Genomic DNA, 22,316 nt, shown 5'->3' on the forward strand with positions numbered 1-22,316 from the left:
TTTTAAATCTCTTATGCACAGTTCTTTAATACCTGTAATTCAAAATGCATTTCTTCCAAATAGAATCCACTCTGAATAAGAGGGTTGTGAAAAAGTCATGAGTTGACTTCTAGCCTAGAAAGGGCTAACCAGAATCCACATAAACCAAACAAAATCATGGGTTACCAATTCCATGCACTCTCATGAATGTTCATTCTGCATTCAACTTGTACAGGTAGCTATATAGTTCAAGGCTCTCCACCCTCCACTTCTTTACTTTGACTGTCATCATATTTACATGGTACTATACTTTTGTAGTGTTATATGGATTACTGAGATCTACTAAGATTATTTAAATTTAAAACACATAGATTTAAAACATGAACAAATAAAATAATGAGTTGTTGAAAAGTATGCCTCGGCTCTTAGGATTTTACATTGAACCATACAGAAAAAATAAAAACACTCTGCAAACTTCACTTAGTGACAAAACTTTAGAAATTGCTGTTATTCATAGTCTGTCCGTAAAGTGCTTGGTGAGAGCAATGATCGGTTTTATTAGCTGAGCTTTCCCTTTGGGTTAAGTCTTCTTGGTACTAAGGTGACATTACAAGCATTCTGTGACCATGTGTTAGGCTACACAAAAGTTGCTGCCATCTCTGTGGCAAGAATCTCATTCCAATGCATGCTGCATGGTCTAAATCGTAGAACACCTGGTTCTTGTATGTATTTTCTCTAACTCCCATTAGGGTCTCATTGTGCAGGCCTGTTTAGCACTATGGTGCTCGGGGGTTCTTCAAGTGCACCTAACCTACAGGATTATGCTCGCACGCACCGTAAAAAGCTGACTTCATCTGGCTTCTTAGATGGTATGTGCAGACACGCACACACATCGTGGAAAGATGAACCTGTAGCCATTTTAGAAAAGGGATCCTAGATTTTTTTTCTTAATTATTTTATTTATTGAGTTGTATAGTTGATAAATGTAGTTTGCAACCAATTATACTGTACAGTGGTTTTAACTTTTGGGAGTAAATGTTTTAATATAAATTGGCTTTATATCAGTGCTACTTGGTAAAACTTCTTCTTATATGCATGAGACTGTTAACATGTTCTAATACTTTTGGCATTGGTTCTCCACAGTGGAAACCTCAAAAAGCTAAACCAAACAAACAAACAAACAAACAAACTAAAAAAAAAAAAAAAAAAAGAATTCCAGGATTCCTGGTAGATTTTGTCTGTTTGACCCATTTGTTTAATAGTTGTACCATAATGATTTATCATCTTGATTTTGAATCATTTTCATCTAAGGTAGACAATCCTCTACGATCTCAAGGCATGGGTTTTAGACAAGTATGGTGTTTTAAATTATTTAATGGGTAAATTGCAATGGTGGCATGTAATCAGATAAACTCATGTATGTAATATAGAGTACCACTGTTCTGAAAGGCTCTCTGGCAGATTAAACTAACATTGCCTACATCAGGGTTGTTTCTTCCACTTAATGCCAGGCCATCCACCCAATAACATTTCACTAAGCGTTTCACTCTAACCAATGGTGATCAATGGCTTTTGCGCCTCACTGGCTGCCATACCCCTGACACTGTTTAACCTTTAACTCCCGGTCCCCTCGCCTTTGCATGGTGTCTAATTCTTATCCTTTCTTCCTGTCAATTTATTTTAAATCCCTCTTTTCTAGTAGCTTTTGAATTTCAGGTACCTGTTTTTCTCTTTCTCAGACGCCACACGTGGTTCTGCTGTAAAAAGATTTTCTATCTCATTTGCTCGACACCCAACCAATGGTATGTTTGCTTTTATTTTAATAGAATACTCTTGTGCTTCCCCCGCTTATTATTTCCTTGTTTCGTGTGGAGTGTGAAATTCCATCCATTAATCCTCCCCTCGCCTCAGCGAATCACATTTCTGGAATGTGCCCATGACCCATTGGTATAGCTGAAATGTTTACAAACCTTTGTGTTTGCAAATATTCACAGATACATTCACCTGACGAGAACCTAATGTTTCAATGAGACTTCTGTACTTTTTATTAGGAGTTCCTAGTAGAAAATGGGTGAAACTAATAAGGTTTCATGAGATGTTTGTTGTATTGTCACGTTTGTTTATGTCTTGGTGTATTTTTTTATTACTGCTCGGTACCACTAGCAACAGTATCATTGGAAATTGATTGTAAAGCCTTACTTTATCACTCCAGTAGAAAGTGAGTTAATAAACTGAATTGGCATATGCCCTCATGGAGATTTAAGACTATGCAAGGGTATGTATAATGATTCATATCGAAACCGCTTTCTTGTTGCAGGCATGTCCCGGCAATTTTTGTACAAAGCAATTTTTTTTTTTTATATATTATAGTAATCTCATTTCTTTATTGCCTGGAGTCATTGACAGCGTTAAATCTCGTACATGTATAATGTTCTGTTCTACACTAAACAACACTCTCCAACTATCTTACAGTAAATAGTTCCTTTCACAAAGCTGTAACTGATGAGTGATGTAGATGGGTTAAATAAGGTTTGATATTACTGTGAAATTCTAGACTATTGTTGGTTTCTTTTAACAGTCTAGAAACATGTCAATAAGAAAAGGTTATGTTTAATCCATTAGAACAGACTGCCATACACATAACCTGCTGTTGAAATTTATTCTTTCACAAAGATGGGCAGCTAAAACTACTGACCAGCTAAAGCCATTGAACTCTTACTTTATCTTACAAAGCAGAGGATTTATGTTTTTAAAAATGGGAACGTTTCCAAGTAAAAAAAATATTAGTGCAAGAGCCTGTACACAATGTTTTTATGTGCTTTAAAACAATGTAAATGGTTCTGATTTACTCACATATTATATGGGGTAGGTTAATTTTACAGAAATTATACAACAACACAATAATGTCATTGCCTGAGGCTGGTTTCCTTAGGAACCATCAGAAATGACATGTTGCTGATTACTGCTGTCTTATAGATTTGTCTTTTAACCAAAACATTCTGCAGATGAAAGGGCATTTTGTAGCTGGTACATGTAATATTTAATAAAATACAACTGTATATTTGTTATGTTATTATGACACAAAGGCATGTATTTTCAAAAATTGGTTAAGTACTTTCCATAAGTGCCATTATACTATGTGATTTTTTTTTAATTTACACGTCAATTTTCAGATGTTCGTAGTATAAAATTATGTTTATGTACCTCAAGATACTGTAAAGTAATAAAGTAATTTTCCCAATCACATGTGAATGAAACATGTCTGTGCATAAATAATCATTTCTGTAGTGAGAATCGAAATGGGACTAAAGGCCCTTACACACCAGACGCGATGCCAAGAGCGACACCACAAAGCGACTCGAGAAAATCAATAAAACCTATGCTTTTCAATAGCGCCCTTAACGCCCAAGTGGTGTTGCCGTGACACAATTCCAACACGAGCGATGGGGGAGGATTAGAACCTGGTCCTGTTTTTGCGAATTCGTGACGTGACAGCTACACAACTGAGTAATCAGAGAACAGCTTCATGTCATGTGGTTTAAAATCAAGCCCTGTTTTACTTTCACTCAAAATGGAGGAGAAGCTCATATTTGCGGGGTCTTGGTTTACAATTTAGATTCTCTCTTCAATTTCTGCTTACCATAGCTAATTCTTGTGCTGCAGAGCTATTATTAACATTTTAGAGACATTGCTGGATAATTAATTATTACCCAATGTACTACAGTTGGTACTTTCTAAGCAAATAAAAAATAAATAAATAAATAAAATTAATTTGGTTCCTATCTGAATACATACACACTATATTTATGCAATTTGTTCGAAACATCTTGTTTGTGGTGTTAGATTAATCACAATTGAAAGGTTATTAATTTATAGCAATACAAATGCAATTATGTTGATATGCCAAATAGCCCGTTTACTTTAGAAAATGTAGAAATCTTCTTAACTTCCTATCTTTAGATACTTTACCTGTTGCATTTATTATACTACATTTTTCTTGTAGATTCTGTTTCTTTATTATGATGTTGCAAGGGGGCTTTTAAGATCCTATTTAAACATTTACAAATAGAATATGTTTTAATCTTTAAAAAAAATTCTAATGAAAAATACAATAGCATTCTAAGAAATGAGGTAAGTGAAAACACATTCCTGATTATAGTATAAAGTTAGAACTAACCTGCATTAAGTATAAACTCCAAGGCATAGCTGATAGACAGTGTATGTTTTGAGTATTTTGGTTTGAAGTACTGTATATCAACCTAGATATTTGAAACATTAGTGGATTACTTTTTCCGATACACTGGAGTGCCTAAAATAGAAAAATTTCATAAACAGTTGTGTATAGTTTGCCTGCTGCTACATTAAATAATGTGCTACGTGATCATGCATGCATTGGCTATCTTTTGTGTGTGTGTGTGTGTGTGTGTGTGTGTGTGTGTGTGTGCGTGTGTGTGCATGCGTGCGTACGCCTTCATCCGTCAAGTCATTTGTGTTAATCTATTAAAATGATTTCTTTTAGGTTTTGAGTTGTATTCCATGGTGCCTTCGATTTGCCCACTTGAGACCCTGCACAATTCCTTATCACTTAAGCAAGTGGATGAGTTTTTGTCTTCTGTTGCTGTATCATCCAGCGAAATGTTCTTGGAAACGCCAACTCCTTCCCCAGGTAGTTAGATTTAAAATGTGTGCACATGTTAGTAGATAGTACATATGTGTTTGGTATATCATGCAGTTAGAAATCAGTGGACCTTCTTTCCATCATCCTAATATTTATTTATTAATATTTCGATATGGTTTTAATATAAATATATATATATAATATATATATTATTATATATATAATATATAATATACTATATATATATATTATATTTATTTATTTTACTGTGTGGTTTATTCTAGCTTCAGCTGTAAGTTACAGTGGAATAACAAACCGTAAAACATCACTGAATACATTCACTCCTGCAAAGATTCTGCCGTCTCCATTTTCACACTCTGCAAATAAGAAGGCTGCAGACAGGGCATCAGTTGGTAAGTATTTTATTCAGATTAATTTGCATTCTGTTTTAAAGAAAATAGCTTAAGATAACTCAAGAACTAGAGTTTGAAGAGTCAGACCCGTACGTCAGTGGATTAAAAACTCTAGTAACCTCCCTAGGATGTTATGCTCAGAAGCTAAAGGAATATCCCTCAATGCTATGTAACTCATAAGTACATCTTTAACCTTAGCTTCAGGAAAACAGGTCTCCGATACAAGGGAAACTGGCTGCAGTTCTAGGCTCTGGTTTGAAAAAAAGGTGTGAAACTTGTCAAACCTGTTCATTGACATAGTGAGGGATGAACAAGTTACACTAGTACCAATATCATGCATCTTGTAAAGTAAAAGCTACTTCTTGCATCACCCTATAGAAGTAACTAATTTTGCTTCATAGTCAAATAAAACCTGCTGAATAATGTTACATTAACATATTAAATTACATACCGCTTTGTAGTTTTCCCCATATGCTTAATGGAAAAACTGACAAATTGAAAAATGTGACATTTAGAAGTCTGAAGTTCTACTAATGTGGCTTCTGGCAGACACCTACGATTCAATTTTGTAGTTTCTTTGATTATATGATGTTAAATAAAAGATCTAAATTATGTTCATATAGTTTTTTTTAGTTTTTTTTTTTTTTTTTTTTTTGTCTCAGCCCTACAATTCTAGGTGGTGATAAACTTTTGACCACCTGATATGTATATGTAAACTAATAAGTAACGTTTTACTAATTGTGATGATTTTTTTCTTTAAATGTGAACAGTCTTCCTTAATAATTAAAACAAAACTGTGTATTTGTCTTGCATTAACCATACTAATGCCTTGCTTCTTCTGATTGTTACTTCTTGAATAATCTTGAACTTGCGATTCTAATTTGATTTGGGTTTTTTTCATGCAGTGAGTAGTGGGCTGTCCAGCACCGTGCTGAGTGCTGGTCCGTCCTCTCTAATACAGCTTTCATCTCATGGAACCCCTGATAACAAATTGCTGTTGCAAAAGAAAAGTGAAGAAAATGAAACGCCACCTGGACCCTGACCTTTTAAAATAAATAAATAATCTAAAGCCTTAATAGTTACGCTGTGGTTAAACTGGGCTTGTGCACAAGACATTCATTTTTCTTTACATAAGCTTTGATAAAAAGGCATTTTATCTATTTCAGGGATTTTTTTTCCCCTGTGTTTTATGTATGTTGTATATATTGATCCTGAAAATACCAAGTGCTCACATAATGTATATATTTTTATTTCTGTTGTCTGGTATAGATCACCAGATTATTTGATTTGGTTCTGTGGGCCGACCGATAAAGTTAACTTTGAAAAGTCGTGCCACTGTAAGGCAAATACAGTTTTTGTATGAAAAGTGTATATTAAAGGGTATGCAGAGATTTGCAAATTGATTTCTGTGTACAGTATACATGGCTTTTTTTTTTTTCTTTTTGTTTGTAGTCACCCAAAAATAGTTGTGTTGTATCTTACATTTTTATGTATTTGTGTTTTATTGCATTGTTTAACATGTTTCTTTAAGTAGACCATAATGTGTATTCATTAATTAATTTGGGCAAACGTTCATTTTGTGTATTGCTCTTTTTTAAGTATTACAGTTACCAAAGAAAACTTAACTAGCCCAAATATGTATATGTTCGGGGAAAAAAAAGAGTCTGTTTATAAAAATGCCCTTTAGTCAATATAGTTTTCAGATGCAGGTGCTACAAAAAAAGTAATGATATGTTGATAGTTTATTGTTCTCTTAATTTTACAGGAATGTTTAGGTTGTTTTAATTCCCTTCACAAAAATTATTTGAAGTATTCTGGTTGCTAGTAATTAACTTTAAGTACTTCACTTGCTGTAAAAAAACAATCTCAGTAGAAATGAAATGTATATTAGGTGTTAGTGAATGTATTATAATAGTGTCAGTATTCATGTACATACTAATTAAGCAATAAAAATACAGTAGTGTTGGATCAGTATGAGACCTGGCTTTTACTGTTTGCACTAAAGTTTAAAAAAAAAAAAAACCTTGAGGGCTGTTTTACAACAGGTGTAACAGGTATAATGAAATGATGAACTAGATAGATTTGGTTGAATAAAAAATAAATAAATAAAAAATCTTGTGGCTAGTATAGTAAATACCACTGCTGTTAAAAATCATTCTCGGATGTAATTAATAGGTTTGGACTGTTCCTGTGAAAATGGAAGTGTGAAAGTGTGTATTTTTTTTCTTTAGTACAGTGTGTGTGGTTTGTTCATTTACACTGGATTAACATTTCCATCAATAGTGAGGTCATATTGACCCTACATTCTGTCCTTGTCTGTTCATTAACGGTAATGGCTTTGGACCATGCATTCAGGAGGCAAAGTTGCTTTTTCCATGTACACTACAGTTATGGCCAAAGATTTTACATCACCCTGTAGAATTAACTAATTTTGCTTCATAAAGTCACATGAAACCTGCTGAATAATGTCACGTTAACATATAATGAATGACATACCGCTTTGTAGTTTTCCATATACTTAATGAAAATCTAACATGAATTATTGTACTAATATTATGGTTGCAGATGACTTTTGCGATATCATTTTGTAGTTTCTTTTATTTACATGATAAATAAAATACCTAAATTAAGTTATATGCAGTGCCTTGCAAAAGTATTCAGACCCCTGACCAATTCTGTCATAATACTGAATTACAAATGGTACATTGAAATTTCGTTCTGTTTGATATTTTATTTTAAAACACTGAAACTCAGAATCAATTATTGTAAGGTGACATTGGTTTTATGTTGGGAAATATTTTTAAGAAAAATAAAAAACTGAAACATCTTGCTTGCATAAGTATTCAACCCCCACACATTAATATTTGGTAGAGCCACCTTTCGCTGCAAGAACAGCTTTAAATCTTTTGGGGTAAGTACGTACCAGCTTTGTGCATAGTGTCGGAGTGATTTTGGCCCATTCTTGGCAGATGTGCTCCAGGTTGTTCAGGTTGGTTGGACGACGTTTGTGGACTGCAATTTTCAAATAGTGCCACAGATTCTCAATGGGATTGAGATCAGGACTTTGACTGGGCCACTGTAGGACATTCACCTTTTTGTTCTTGAGCCACTCCAATGTTGCTTTGGCCTTGTGCTTGGGATCATTGTCCTGCTGAAAGGTGAATTTTCTCCCAAGCTTCAGTTTTTTAGCAGACTGAAGCAGATTCTCTTGCAGTATTTTCCTGTATTTTGCAGTATTATATAAAATACTGATTTTATAAAATACATATAAAATGTATTTTGCATTTTCCATTCTTCCTTCAGTTGTAACAAGATGCCCAGTCCCTGCTGATGAGAAGCATCCCCACAGCATGATGCTGCCACCACCATACTTCACTGTAGGGATGATGTGTCTTGAGGCATGGGCAGTGTTAGGTTTGCGCCACACACAGCGCTTTGTGTTTTGGCCAAAAAGCTCTATCTTGGTCTCATCTGACCACAAAACCTTTTCCCACATTGCAGCTGGGGTCACTCTCATGCTTTCTGGCAAACACCAAACACGCTTTCAGATGGTACTTTTTGAGTAACGGCTTCTTTCTTGCCACCCTCCCATACAGGCCAGTGTTATGTAGAGCTCTTGATATGGTTGACTGATGCACCATTACTCCACTCCCAGCCACTGAACTCTGTAGCTCCTTCAAAGTGATTGTTGGCCTCTTTGGCTTCTCTGACAAGTCTCCTTCTTGTTTGAGTGCTGAGTTTTAAGGGACGGCCTTGGCAGTGCCTGGGTGGTGTGATGCAGCTTCCACTTCCTGATTATTGATCCAACTGTGCTCACTGGGATATCCAAACACTTGGATATTATTTTGTACCATTTCCCTAATCTATGCATTTGTATTACTTTATCTCTAACTTCTGTAGAATGCTCTTTGGTCTTCATTTTCCTTCAGATTCACAGCCTTACCAATGATCCTTCAACAGTGGGGTTTTTATCCAGAAAATGTGACAGCAACTTTTATGGTTCACAGGTGGAGGCCAATGGTAAGGTAATTGTGTCCTTGTTAGGGCAATTTTTTCATCGGTGCAAACTGGGAGCTTCCACAGCACAGGGGTTGAATACTTATGCAAGCAAGATATTTCCCAACATAAAACCAATGTCACCTTGCAATAATTGATTCTGAGTTTCAGTGTTTAAAAATAAAATGTCAAACAGAACGAAATTTCAATGTACCATTTGTAATTTGGTAATATGACAGAATTGGTCAGGGTTCTGAATACTTTTGCAAGGCACTGTATACAGCTCTGGAAAAAATTAAGAGACCACTGCAAAATTATCAGGTTCTCTGGTTTTACTATTTATAGGTATGTGTTTGGGTAAAATGAACATTTTTGTTTTATTCTATAAACTACTGACAACATATCTCCCAAATTCCAAATAAAAATACTGTCATTTAGAGCATTTATTTGCAGAAAATGACAACTGGTCAAAACAATACTAATACTAATGTTTTAACTTAGGAAGAGTTCAGAAATCAGTATTTGGTGGAATAACCCTGATTTTCAAGCACAGCTTTCATGCGTCTTGGCATGCTCTCCACCAGTCTTTCACATTGATGTTGGGTGACTATGCCACTCCTGGTGCAAAAATTCAAGCAGCTCAGCTTTGTTTGATGGCTTGTGACCATCCATCTTCCTCTTGATCACATTCCAGAGGTTTTCGATGGGGTTCAGGTCTGGAGATTGGGCTGGCCATGACAGGGTCTTGATCTGGTGGTCCTCCATCCACACCTTGATTGACCTGGCTGTGTGGCATGGAGCATTGTCCTGCTGGAAAAACCAATCCTCAGAATTGGGGAACATTGTCAGAGCAGAAGGAAGCAAGTTTTCTTCCAGGACAACCTTGTACTTGGCTTGATTCATGCGTCCTTCACAAAGACAAATCTGCCCAATTCCTTGCTGAAGCACCCCCAGATCATCACCGATCCTCCACCACATTTCACAGTGGGTGCGAGACACTGTGGCTTGTAGGCCTCTCCAGGTCTCCATCTAACCATTAGACGACCAGGTGTTGAACAAAGCTGAAAATTGGACTCATCAGAGAAGATGACCTTACTCCAATCCTCTACGGTCCAATCCTTATGGTCTTTTGCAAACCTCAGCCTGGCTCTTCTTTGCTTCTCATTGATGAAGGGCTTTTTTCTAGCTTTGCACGACTTCAGCCCTGCCCCTAGGAGCCTGTTTCGAACCGTCCTCGCCGTGCACTTCACCCCAGCTGCCGTTTGCCATTCTTTTTGTAGGTCACTTGATGTCATCCTACGGTTGCTGAGTGACATTCAAATGAGTTGGCGGTCATCCCGGTCAGTGGAGAGTCGTTTTCGCCCTCTGCCGGTCTGTAGCTTTGTTGTCCCCAATGTGTGCTGCTTGACCTTTTTCTCATGAACTGCCGTCTTTGAAATTTTAAGGATGGAAGCAACCTGACGCTCACTGTATCCCTCTGCCAGTAAAGCCAGAATTGAACCCTTCTTTTCCTCATTCAAAACTTTCCTTTTCAACTCTTTGGGCATGGTCAATAGTTATTTTTTGATTCCAATTACTTTTGAGGTACTACTAGCACTGTTTTGCCATCCAGCTGGTCCTATTGCAAGAGGATAGTGATGACCACAGGAGTGGTTTTTATACTTTTCCTCGTTAAATAAGATTTGGTTCAGGTGATCCCCTAATCAGTACCTCATTCAGTAGAATGAGGTGTGCCTGTGTTGGAATTCAACAGATACTGAAATGGAATGGCTGCCATACATGTATAGATGCTGATTTAAGAAAAATTTGCAGTGGTCTCTTAATTTTTTCCAAAGCTGTATGTGTGTGTGTGTATATTTTTATTTATTATTTATTTTATTGTCGTCCTAAAGTTCTACGTGATGCAAAACTTTTGGCCATAGCTCTTTAAGTACGATACAACACCTTAAAACTAAAACTAGATTATTAAATTTCAGAGAATTTAAGTTATTGATCATTTTACTTACAAGTACAATTAGATATTGCTATGTACTGGATAACATTCTTTAGATAAGAGAACATTTTTGGAAAACAATGATGCAATTTCCTGTTTTTGAAGGAAGTGGCTTTTAAGTGGTGTAGTAGCTTGGACCATCATGTCTAGACACCTGGAGGTTATTCTCTATTTTTCTGTATTATTGCAATTATAAGTAAATTAGTTATGAGTCCATGAATATGTATGTGCATAGCCATATATATATATATATATATATATATATATATATATATATATATATATATATATATATATATATAAAATTAATTATAACTATATTGATTTAAGTAAATTTAAGATTGGTAGAGGGAGTCAAGACCAAAAGACCTGTAAGCAAAATTCCATTTTAATTATATTGAAGTAAAAGTAATACGTTCAGGCAAATTACATTTAAACAAAGTTGAGTGCTGTATCTTTACTGTGTCCTATACGTTTAAATTGGATTCAGCTCCAGAACTGACTGTTTCGTATCTTCTTGGTTATTCTCCTCAGAATGATTCAATGGACATAATAGCAAGCTGCATTATACCACCTTCATAGCTAAATCTTCTACCAACACCATCGCCATGTTTATCAATGTAAAGCCACATCAAAACAGTTTGCCAGCTCGTTACATACAGCTGCCGATGCTATCTGCTGTGCGCTCCTGTCCTGCCCAGATTACCTCACTGCATCATGTGACGGTCGGGAGAGCTCTTTGCTGCCACAGTTCATATGCTGTGCATTGCTTTTGCATTGGAGGCGCTTGAGTGTGGTTTATCGCTGCTGCAGAACCAGGTTAGTCTTTTTCGCTTTATTTTTTTTTTTTTGTCTTTTTAAATTGAACCATGCTGTTGTTATTATTTTTTAATCCAATGTTTTACAACGTTGGGAGTACAATACTAATAGAGTACGTTGCAAACCCTTGTTTAGACGGGTCTTGCTAGACACGCAAGGTTAAAGTAGATTTCGCAATCAACAACATTCTGTGTTTGTAAAATGTAGCCGTTTGGGGGTGGGGTTTCAGTGTTTTCAATGAAATCAGGGTAAAACTGGTTCTGTTTTCGTAATGGTCTGTTGTTTTTGTTCTATACTATACGGTTCGCAGAATTGAAGGTCAGTAACATCTTTTGCTTTTCATTTACTAACTGGGCAACGGAAGGAGTAAGCATGACCTGAATCACGCTTGTGGAAGTAATCTGCTTCATTGTTTCTCTTTCTCTTCCGCATTAGTGATACGATATGTCCGATGCAATGGTGCTGACAGGTGAGACTCGTCGGTAGACGATGAGGCTGCAAATTATATTACATTTTAAAAGGGTCGGGCAATTGATTAAAATGTCTGTTCTGTAAATTGGTGTAAAAATGCATCTTAATTAGAGCCATTTGTGGTGCAATGGAAGTTAAGAACACATCATTTCCTTTTTTTGGACCAAACTGAATTTGGACATATTGTTGTATTTAACTTTTAATGCAGTAACAGTTGATAAAATACTTAAATTACTCCCCCCCCCCCCCCCCCCCAAAAAAAAAAACCAAAAAAAAAAACATGAGGTTTATGGAAACTGGGATGGAAATGTAAGGATATACTGCAAGTGTGAACTTGTTTTGAAACACTTAAACAATTTACGCTGATAACGTACACACTACAACAAAAAACAGGTCAGATACAAAATATCAGGGCGCTTTTTTTTAATAAAATTTGTTAGTATGGATATTGTATGAGATAATACATATAAAAAAAGTTCCCGACTTCCGTAGATTTGACCTATACAATTTACTTATAGGATTGGTTAACTTGTCGGAGCCAAATATTCTGCAGGATGATTTAAAAAAAAAAAAAAAAAAAAAAAAAAAAAAACATATACGAAGAATTTATTCACAGAATTATATTAGAATATATAGGTTCTTGGATTTGAGAAGATTACAGGGGATGTAAAAATACAAAAGGTCATGATTAAAATACAAAATTAGTTTGCGATGATTGTAATTACATTCATAGCGAAGATGTCACATGGTCCAACAGCAGCTTTACATCAGCTCTTCACCAGGATGGCATCGCCTTCAGTTTCACAGTTGTCATCCTTTTATCAGTTGCTTTGGTGATATAGGCCTACAATGTTATGTTATCTTCAAGTGTTGGATGTAAACACAAGCAGTGTTTTTTTTTAATTAATTTTTAAAGAAACTTGTACTTCAAGAAATAAAATAATAATAATAATCTTTATATAGCACCTTTCATAGTGGACCGCCATCACAAAGCGCTTTACAAGATATGAGACTAGGGTGTGTGAACTATGCATCAGCTGCAGAGTCACTTATAGCAACCTCTCAACGAAAGATGGAACACAAGGAGGTTCAGTGACTTGCTCAGGGACACACAATGAGTCTGGCTGAGCTGGGATTTAAACCGGGTACCTGCTGGTTAAAAGCCTGTTTCTTTACCCACTGGACTGCACAGTCTATTAATAAGCCTATTAGCTTATTACCCTTGTGTTCTATTAATAGACCCCTATTTAGAAGACACTTTGTGTTCATATCAGAAACTGCAGATGTGATGTCATGATGATGTCATTTTGTTATTTTTTTTTTTATACATTCCCCTGGAGAATATATACAGTAGTCTGTTACGTATCTGACTATAGTGGGACCAGAGTAAGGGTGGATTTGTAAAAAGTCATTTTAAAATGAATCGTGTTTTAAATACCATTATGCACAGCTCTATACAATTGCTATATTCACACAATTATTGTTTTGAGATTCAGCTTTTGTTAGGGAGCTGAGAGCTCCCCTAAATCCCTTGTTTAGAAAGATACAAGGTATTAATGCTTTGAAGTTGATACGCCCCGCAGGCGAACAAGATTTATTTACATACCAACACACTAAACAGCTCACGTGACAGTAATGGTAGTGCACGGAGTACATACAGCACAGTACGAAAACTTTGGTGGGAGTCAGTAATAAACAAACTCTGTCTACTTGCCTGGCTGTCGGCAGTTTCGACTTTGTTACTCACTCTTCGGTGTCCAACCCTGATTCTGGTTCTCGCGCACACACACGTCAGCAAATTTCACCCTCTTTAGCCCAGTTGGCTTTGGTTTTACAGCAGCCCTGAGGTGAATAAATGTAACCTTTTTATGCTGGATGCACCTTTGGAACACACCTACCTGCTGATTAGAATCGCACAGCAGATAGGCTCTCCCAGGAGCAACAGGTCCTCCATTAATTAATCACAGTAAATACACACTATGTACAATTTGCATTTACACAACCACTCTCTTCATCCGCAAGGCTCCTTTCCCTGCCCTGTCACAGTGCTGTATACATTTACATTAGTGTCTGGTAATTTACACAGGAGCAAAATGCATAGATCTCAGAATTTTTTATTTTTTTTTTTAAATATAACACAGCTCGCTTTTGCTTTCCTGTAGTCATTTTGCATTAGCGCTGTAACGTGGGTGGCGTTGCTGAAGAGCTTGATCATGGCGGATAAACGGTTAGGGCAGATATGACGGATTACTGTATGGCCGCACTGAAGGGAATATAGAAAACCCTTTAGAGATTTACTGTATCTAGAGAACAGCTTACAAATAATTCACATCAACCACAAATGAAGGAAACACCTCCCCAGAATTTGGCCAGCTTGCCCTGCAGTGACCCTCAGAGCATTTTTTATCAGTATCTGAATCTGGCGTTCTGAGAAGAGGCTTCTCCTTGTGTCTAAACATACGTACATAAGTCACTCTTACATTTTCTAATATATATATATAGAGTCACTTTTCTAATTGTAATAAAACTTGGTTAGGACATTCTTTCCCACGTTATTTAGAGGGTCAGAGTCTGGAGATAAGGCGATGGCTCTTTTACATGCACAGTAGATGGAGGTCGTAGTGTGCGGAACCTCTAGTGTTTTCAGTGGGTTTTGATTTCTAAATAATTAATTAGGTTTGTCTCTGAAGTACTTTGCAATGGAAGGTCCATACCAAGCTTCCATTTAAAATACTCAATAAATAAAAGAAATCTACAGTGAGAAGTAATTCAGAGTGAGCCTGTTTCTTTAGTTGCAGTGAGATGCATGATTAAGCATTATAGACAGATTGGAAATATAACCATACTAATTCAGTTCAGTGCATGTTTTTTTTCTTCAGAAGGTTGTGCCTTTCCTTGAACATAATATGCTGGTATATTGCTTTTGAACACAGTGGGGTTTTTTGTGTACATGCCTAATTATACAGGTTTGTATTGAACAACCTGTCGCTAAGGAGATAACCTTGTGTTTGTCAAATAAACAGTAGCAAGGCAATTTTCTGGTGAATCAGGGAAAGTGGTAGGCCAGTGAAGCTAAACACAATGGTTCCCTCAGTGTTTCTATGGCAGGGTTACCCGAGTCATAATGCTGCATTATGACTGGCCAGATTTCAGGTTTGGAAGTGTGGAGCTTGGAGACCAGTGTTTCGATGCATTAGTCCCCATCAACAATATGTTTAATGATATTAACTCTCTACAAATCAGATATGGAATAGATTAAAGATGTGGAACATTTTGGGTTTTTTTTCCAATAAAAAAAAAAAAACCCTTTAAATTGTCTGTGGCTGTTGTATATGATATAATAATACATATGGAAAGCAGCTGTGTTCCCAGATAACACAACTGAGTTCTATTCTAACAGTGTTCTATCTTAATGGAATACCATGTATTGTGGTTGTTTTTCTTTATTCACCTTCTGAAAGTTCTGCCCAAGTCTTTTTGCAAGCTTTGTAATTTACAGTCTCTTTTTGTTGAAGTACACTGCAGAATCGTCTGCTGGCTGTGTCACCACAGAATACCCTTGTATACTGTATAAAGAAAAAGGCCTCTTGGGTCTTATGTTTAACGAAAGTTTGGATGATCTCATAGTTCCTAGGAAACGGTGGTTCATTCACAGGCACCTCAGAAAACACACAAAAGGTTTTACTTGGCAGCCGATTCCACAGAGGGCTGTACTCAGAAAGCATCAGCTTTACCAACATGCTAATTGCTTTTTTTTTTTTTTTTTTTTTCTGAAAACAAAAAGGTAAGTCCCACCCACACTTGGTCCTTGAAGTGGGAATGGAATGAAATTTAAAATTTAAAATTAATATGTATAAATAAATAAAATAAAATAAAAACTGCCTCTCCTAACAGCTCACATAATGATTCACCTTGAGAGTAAACCAGTCTTAATTCCCCCGGTTCTGAAATTCTGCATTTCTGTGGTTTAGCGGAAACCAGTCAAACAAAGAAAACAAATGTAGAGAACAGGTGTTTTGGGTAAGACTTTTTTGCTTACTTAAAACTGAAATCAACCTTTGGGGACTTGCTCCTTTTTTCTTGTTCCCCCTAAAACTATGAAAACTGGACAACTGTATATTTGCAATATTTAGTTTTATTTTTTGTTGTTTATTATGTCTAATGTTGCAATTCGTTAGGATTAGTGTTACATGACACAATTATTTGATTTTTCGGTTAAGCTCTCCACAAGTGAGTGTCATTGGTGTATAATTTAACATTCCAAGTGAAACAAGTGAAGAAACAGCTGCTTGGATTTGTGGTGGTTGCTGCTTTTCTTGGACTCTGGAGAATAGCAGTCCACACAAATCCAAGCAGCTGTTTTTTTCACTTGGAATGGTAAAGCAGCCCATGATACCAGTGACCCTCACCTGTGAAGAGCTTAGCAGAATAATTGGTTTGTACAGCTCTAATTAGGATCACTTTAAAAAGACACGGTTTAGGAGATGGTTTAAAGCCCTGGAAGGAGGACCTGTTTAAAAATCAGTCCTGTAATTTTAAGTTTAAAACTGAGCTGCAATTCTTCTGCACTTCGGTTTCATTTATATACTTATTCTGTACTCTGCTTGTCCTTCAGACGGCCAGGTCAGCCTTTCAAGATGGAGGTGGACGTCAGTGGTGTTTCCAGGACTATCATGTCCATTCTGCCTGCCCCTACAGGAGAGATTCCTTCTCCACCAAAAGCAGAGCCTGAAAAGCCTCGTTGCTCCAGCACACCATGCTCACCCATCAAGGGCACTGGGTCAGGTTATCAGATCCTCCACATGGACTCCAACTACCTTGTGGGCTTCACCACCGGGGAGGAGCTTCTCAAGCTAGCTCAGAAGTGGACAAGCACCGAGAAGGCAACTGGGGAGACCGTGCCCAACCCTCGCACAAAGCAGCTGGATTCGGGACTCCATCGGGCCACCCGGGTTTACAAAACGAAGAGCCGTTACTACCAGCCCTATGATATTCCAGCTGTCAATGGGAGACGGAGGAGGAGGATGCCTAGCTCAGGTGACAACTGCATCAAGTCGCTCCCCATGGAACCCAGCAGAGTCCTTCACGGCACTCTACCTCTCTGTCTTTTGAAGGGCAAGAGGGCCCATTCCAAATCCTTAGACTACCTCAACCTGGACAAAATGAATATCAAGGAGCCAGCAGATACGGAAGTCCTTCAGTACCAGCTTCAGCACCTCACCCTAAGAGGAGAGCGTGTGTTCACCAGAAACAAGACATGAGTGGAAGAAAGAAGGCTTTAGATAATTGCATTGAGAGTTTCATGAAGCCAAGGATATGGCTGATTGACCTCGTTTGGCCAGCAATGCTGATCAGTGATGTAGAATGTATAGCAGTTAGAACGGTATGATGACGGATCCTTGAAATGGCCATCTGTTGGTAGAGTTAAGTTGACCTGTGCCCTTTAGGAGATCACACAGATCACTTTTACAGAGGAATTTGTTAAAGGACGAAAACTTTCTTAACATGTGTGATAAACAAATTGATATAATCATCATGGATAGGAAAAATGAAATCCCTTATAATTAGCAATACCTATGTGCTTGATTATGTAACATGTGGCTTTTGGAAATTGTAGCTGATAATGGGAATATTTGCACATATTTTGACTGTAGTTTTTTGTGTTCTATGTCTGCATTGTTTATTGATTACACAATAGACTATAGGAAATTAAACAGTTTACTTAGTAATTAATTCCCGATCCCTCTCAAAAGGTAAAATGGAAAATGTTCATGCTTATCTCCACCTTTTGAAATTAACAAAACAGCTTTGCTGGCCCTTCTTCTTATACTTCTTATTCTTGGTAACAACTGTAGGCAAATTAACTGTTAAGATTATTTTACCACTACAATCTCTAGGACTGTGTTGACTGGCTTTAGAGTAGAACAGCTTATTGTCAATATGATGCTGAGGCTAGTTAAGCATATCCCCTTAAATAGACATTTGTAACAGACCATGTAATAGATTCCCCTGCAAACAAAGGTGGAGCTGGGCAATGCTTTGAAATATTTAATGTTCCATTTGGAAAAATGAAGTCAATAATTCAGATTTTCTTTTACCATATATGTTTATTTTTGGTGTCTAATAATGCAGTTTGTTTATGCTGTAAAAGAAAATGGGTGTACTACTTGCATTCACCTTCATTATATTGTTAAAGTAAAAAAAAAAAAAAAAAAAAAAAAAAAAAAAAAAAAATTGCAATTAAGTGTTTATTGACGCCAAACAGAAGACAATGCAAAGCATTTTTATACAAAATAAAGAACACCAAATTAGACCAGTCAGAGGGCAGACCAAAAATATATTTCAGGATATGAAGCTTCCCGTTATTTTGCTGGTCATTGGTACACCTCTTTGGCCATTTTTTGTGTGAATGATATGCAACCTCACAATCATGTATATGATTTCCAGGGCTGCAACAAAGGGTACATTTTGACCTTTGAAGGTTTGGAACACATTACCGAAGGAAGGTTTGAACCTTCGATGGCACAATTTGCATAATTTACTGGTGAAGTCACAATAGCTACTAGTTTATATCTTATTGAAAATCTTATTTTAAAAATGTTATATAGTACAATAATCCTGTTTTTATAATTTAAATACAAATAAAAAGATAGATTAGTTTTATTTCCACGTAATTGTTGCTGCTTGTTATATATACAGTAAGCTTACATTGCACCAGCACCAACTGCAGCTGACTTGGACAAAACAAAGCTTTATTTAACATTCTCTGTTCCAAGCAGGTTATCAATCACAGTCACATTTTACTACTGCTACTACTACTACTAATAGTATGAACTTACGCTTGTCAAGTGACCCCAGAGATTGGTTATGCCTTCATAATACGAGTTGCTTGCACAGTTTGCATTCAAACGTTTTTTTGGACGTCTGGACATTTAACAAAAAAATTATAAACAGCAAAGTGGTTTGTAGACATTTCTTTCAATACAGCTACCCCACAACGCTTTGCTGTCAAGATGGAGAATGAAGAAATTAAAGGTTTGCTTCTGGATAACACGAGCTGGAGGGAGGGGCGAACGGTGCTTGGTTTTCAAAATTAAAATGATTAGTGTTAGTGTATATTTTGTATGTTTCAAACATATTCTACCATAGTACTTCTCTTACACCGTCTTGTACATTAGATGTTCGGTACATATTCTACTGAAGCTCTACAACCGCTAAGGTACAGCCCCGGTGTTTTGGATACTATACCTTGCTCCATACACGGCAGCGGCACCATGTAGAGTTGCTATGTATAACGATTTGGTACAATGGTAGTGGATTTTAATAGAACAACTTTTGTTTTCGTAACATACAAATCAGAAAATCAATTTTTGTGTGAGTGACATTTAATGTGTGATTTTATAGTATTCACACATTGTCAAACGGTTTCTGTTAACCAAAAAAAAAAAAAATACTGTGTAAATGCAACTTGACCAACCTTTGAAGGTTTAAAACTATCTTCGAATTCCTGGCTAGCGAACGAAGCTTCGAACACAGCCCTAATGATTTCTATTTGTATTCTCCTAATTTTGTTTCAAAATCCCTTTATCTATCAATGGTGTCTATTGAAGTGACCTTAAGGGTTACCAAGTTAACTATTTTGTTCTGTATTCACTGTATGGAATAGCCTACACAGTGAGACTGTAGTACAGTGTTACACTACTGTTGATGTGCACTAGAAATCACATTTAATTAACAAATATATTTATTGTTTCCTATTGCATCTGCTAAACTACTTAAATGGTTTTGGCAACTAATCTGTTAGAACTGAGGGTTTATTTTATCTTGCTCTATTTGGTCGTCAAGACCCAGTTCTTTAATAATTTGTTTTTCCTGATATGTGATTTCAATTCATTGCCATTCCTGTTTGCTAACTGATTAATATTGGAAAAATAAGCATCATGTTGTTTTGTGTTCCTGTTTAGCATTACCTAGAGGTCTTTCTTTTATTTGTATTTCAGTAATGCCCTCAAAGGTGCAGGTTATAACAGTTAAGAAGGAATTTATTTCTTTTGACAGTGGATTTCTGTTTTGTACAGCAGGCATAATTAACTTGTATTAAGTATTTTTCAAAGTTATTTCAGTACTTAATCTATAAATCTATCAACACGTCATCTCTCTGGAAAGAAGTCCACTTACACTGTAGTTCAACCAGTTTACAGCCACATAGGCATTTGATGGATTTTGATGCACCCACCTGTTCTTTTCTAATATATTTTACTGAAGTATTGTGTATTATAGGATGTTAACCGGATTTAAGACTAATTTGGGTAAAGTAATGTGGACAAATAGTAACCAGTTATTTTCAGCAGTCGTACACTGGGGAAGTACAACTGTTCTAAAAAGGTTTTGACACAACATTACTGGCAAGGACATGAAAGAATTAATCCGAACTGCAGCTTGCTTTGCCTTTTTTTTCCAGAGATTTAACTGTTTCAATTCTACGCCTTTATGAAATCCAAGGGTTTGTTTTATTTTTTTCTGTATCCTAAATTGCGCTGATGATAATTCACTGTAATTCAGATTAATGATGTACACAGCAGAATAGGTTCAAGCTTTTTTGTTTGTTTTGTTTTAATGAATGGGGTGCTCTGCTGTATGAATGACTGTAAATTAATCTAATTTTATGTTTAAAAAATAATAATAAAAAAGCTATCCATATTAAAAAAACAAAACAACTAATTTACATCTAGGAATTGTTATTGTGTATGGAGTATTTATTGTGTGTTAAAGGGGTATTTCATAGCACCTTTTTTTTTTTTTTTTTTTTTGCTTAGATCCATTATTTAGCCTGCTTACTGAAATGAGAATATATGTTCAGCCTCCCATGATAACAGCAAATAGAAAATGTCTACACAAAATCAGTTTCAAGGGGGACAGAAATTATAGCTGCAAACACAAAGTGGCCTTTCTTTTTTAAAAACAACCTCACTTTAGAAAATCGGTTTACCCAGACATTTATGCTGGAATATATATCATAAGCATGGCATATAATGATATAAGCAGAAACAACTGTAGAGATTGGTTGCAGACACCCATCATATAATATTAAAGGTAAGTTTAATATTCAACTTCTTTGAATGCTCCAGTTTAAACTGCTGTAGACCAGTATTGGCAGTACTGGAGTTTTTTGGGTACAGAAAATATATACGAGCACACAGACTGCTTGTCAAAACTCAAGAGGGTTCTACATGGTCTCTATAAATTATGTAGGTCAGAAACATCCGCCAAACAAACAGCTGGCCTAAGTTATTTGTTTTTGCTGGAAAATTCTGATAATCTTTTGGCAATCTGCTGCTGTGGACTATACAGAAAGTCTGGTCCAGCAAAGATGTAGATCAATCCCTTTGGCTTCAAGAATCCTGTTTATTCTTAGCTAACGTGAGCTTAAAAGTAGGACACAAGTGTTGGGCAATATGCTTTTGGGTTAACAGTAACATTTCTGTTGTGTGACTCAAATTGATAAGTAGCTCAATATGTTGTAATCCTTAATAGTAATTGATTCAGTTGCTAGATGATTGAAGCTGGCCCTTTAAGATCCTGAATTACTGTAGGCTGAACTACTGTCTACACCTGGTGGATTCAACAAGCACAACAGTCAGCAGTCTTTGTCCTGCTCTATAAGCTCTGCTAAGAGAGCAGAGCATTTTAAGATCTTCCTGATTTAAAAAAAAAAAAAAAAGAAAGAAATTGGACTCCTTTGTTGTCATAAAATGGTGTATATTGTTGCTATATTTGAAGTAACATTTGATTACCAAATATTGGTTTCCAAGGAAATGTAAATATTTCTGACCCTCATTACCTGTCAAATATAAGCAATATTGGTTTCATAATCCATAAGAATTATAGTTAATCATTTATATATTCATGCCATTTTACTTCTTTTTGATTCCAATGTGATATTGCAATGTATTATTAATTACACTTCTTGTGATTGTGATGGAGGGTAGTTTTCTAACGCTAATGAGTTGTAGCTTTCTTCTACTCA

The 22,316-nt window shown here is 36.2% G+C and overlaps 2 protein-coding genes across 5 annotated transcripts in view; both read left to right on the forward strand.

The window, feature by feature from the left end:
- Nucleotides 1-6,984, forward strand: part of ppip5k2 (diphosphoinositol pentakisphosphate kinase 2) — a 45,041-nt gene extending 38,057 nt beyond the window's left edge. The window contains exons 27-31 of the mRNA XM_041233255.1: nucleotides 744-848; nucleotides 1,719-1,781; nucleotides 4,499-4,645; nucleotides 4,882-5,010; nucleotides 5,916-6,984. Coding sequence (XP_041089189.1) covers nucleotides 744-848; nucleotides 1,719-1,781; nucleotides 4,499-4,645; nucleotides 4,882-5,010; nucleotides 5,916-6,052 — 581 coding nt within the window. The 3' untranslated portion in view covers nucleotides 6,053-6,984. The remainder of the gene's footprint in view (nucleotides 1-743; nucleotides 849-1,718; nucleotides 1,782-4,498; nucleotides 4,646-4,881; nucleotides 5,011-5,915) is intronic.
- LOC121302917 (macrophage immunometabolism regulator-like) lies at nucleotides 4,990-18,809 on the forward strand. Of its 4 annotated transcripts, none has more exons than XM_041233294.1 (2): nucleotides 4,990-5,010; nucleotides 16,905-18,809. In XM_041233294.1, the coding sequence occupies exon 2, from the start codon at nucleotides 16,927-16,929 to the stop codon at nucleotides 17,548-17,550; it is 624 nt and encodes a 207-aa protein (XP_041089228.1). In that variant the 5' UTR covers nucleotides 4,990-5,010; nucleotides 16,905-16,926; the 3' UTR covers nucleotides 17,551-18,809. The 4 variants fall into 4 exon arrangements, with proteins under 4 accessions (XP_041089228.1, XP_041089203.1, XP_041089212.1 ...); XM_041233269.1 differs by lacking the exon at nucleotides 4,990-5,010 and adding an exon at nucleotides 11,714-11,818; XM_041233278.1 differs by lacking the exon at nucleotides 4,990-5,010 and adding an exon at nucleotides 11,871-12,136.
- The last annotated feature ends 3,507 nt before the right edge of the window (nucleotides 18,810-22,316 follow it).

The sequence above is a fragment of the Polyodon spathula genome, chromosome 2 (assembly GCF_017654505.1).
Source record: "Polyodon spathula isolate WHYD16114869_AA chromosome 2, ASM1765450v1, whole genome shotgun sequence".
NCBI classification, from domain to species: Eukaryota; Metazoa; Chordata; class Actinopteri; order Acipenseriformes; family Polyodontidae; genus Polyodon; species Polyodon spathula.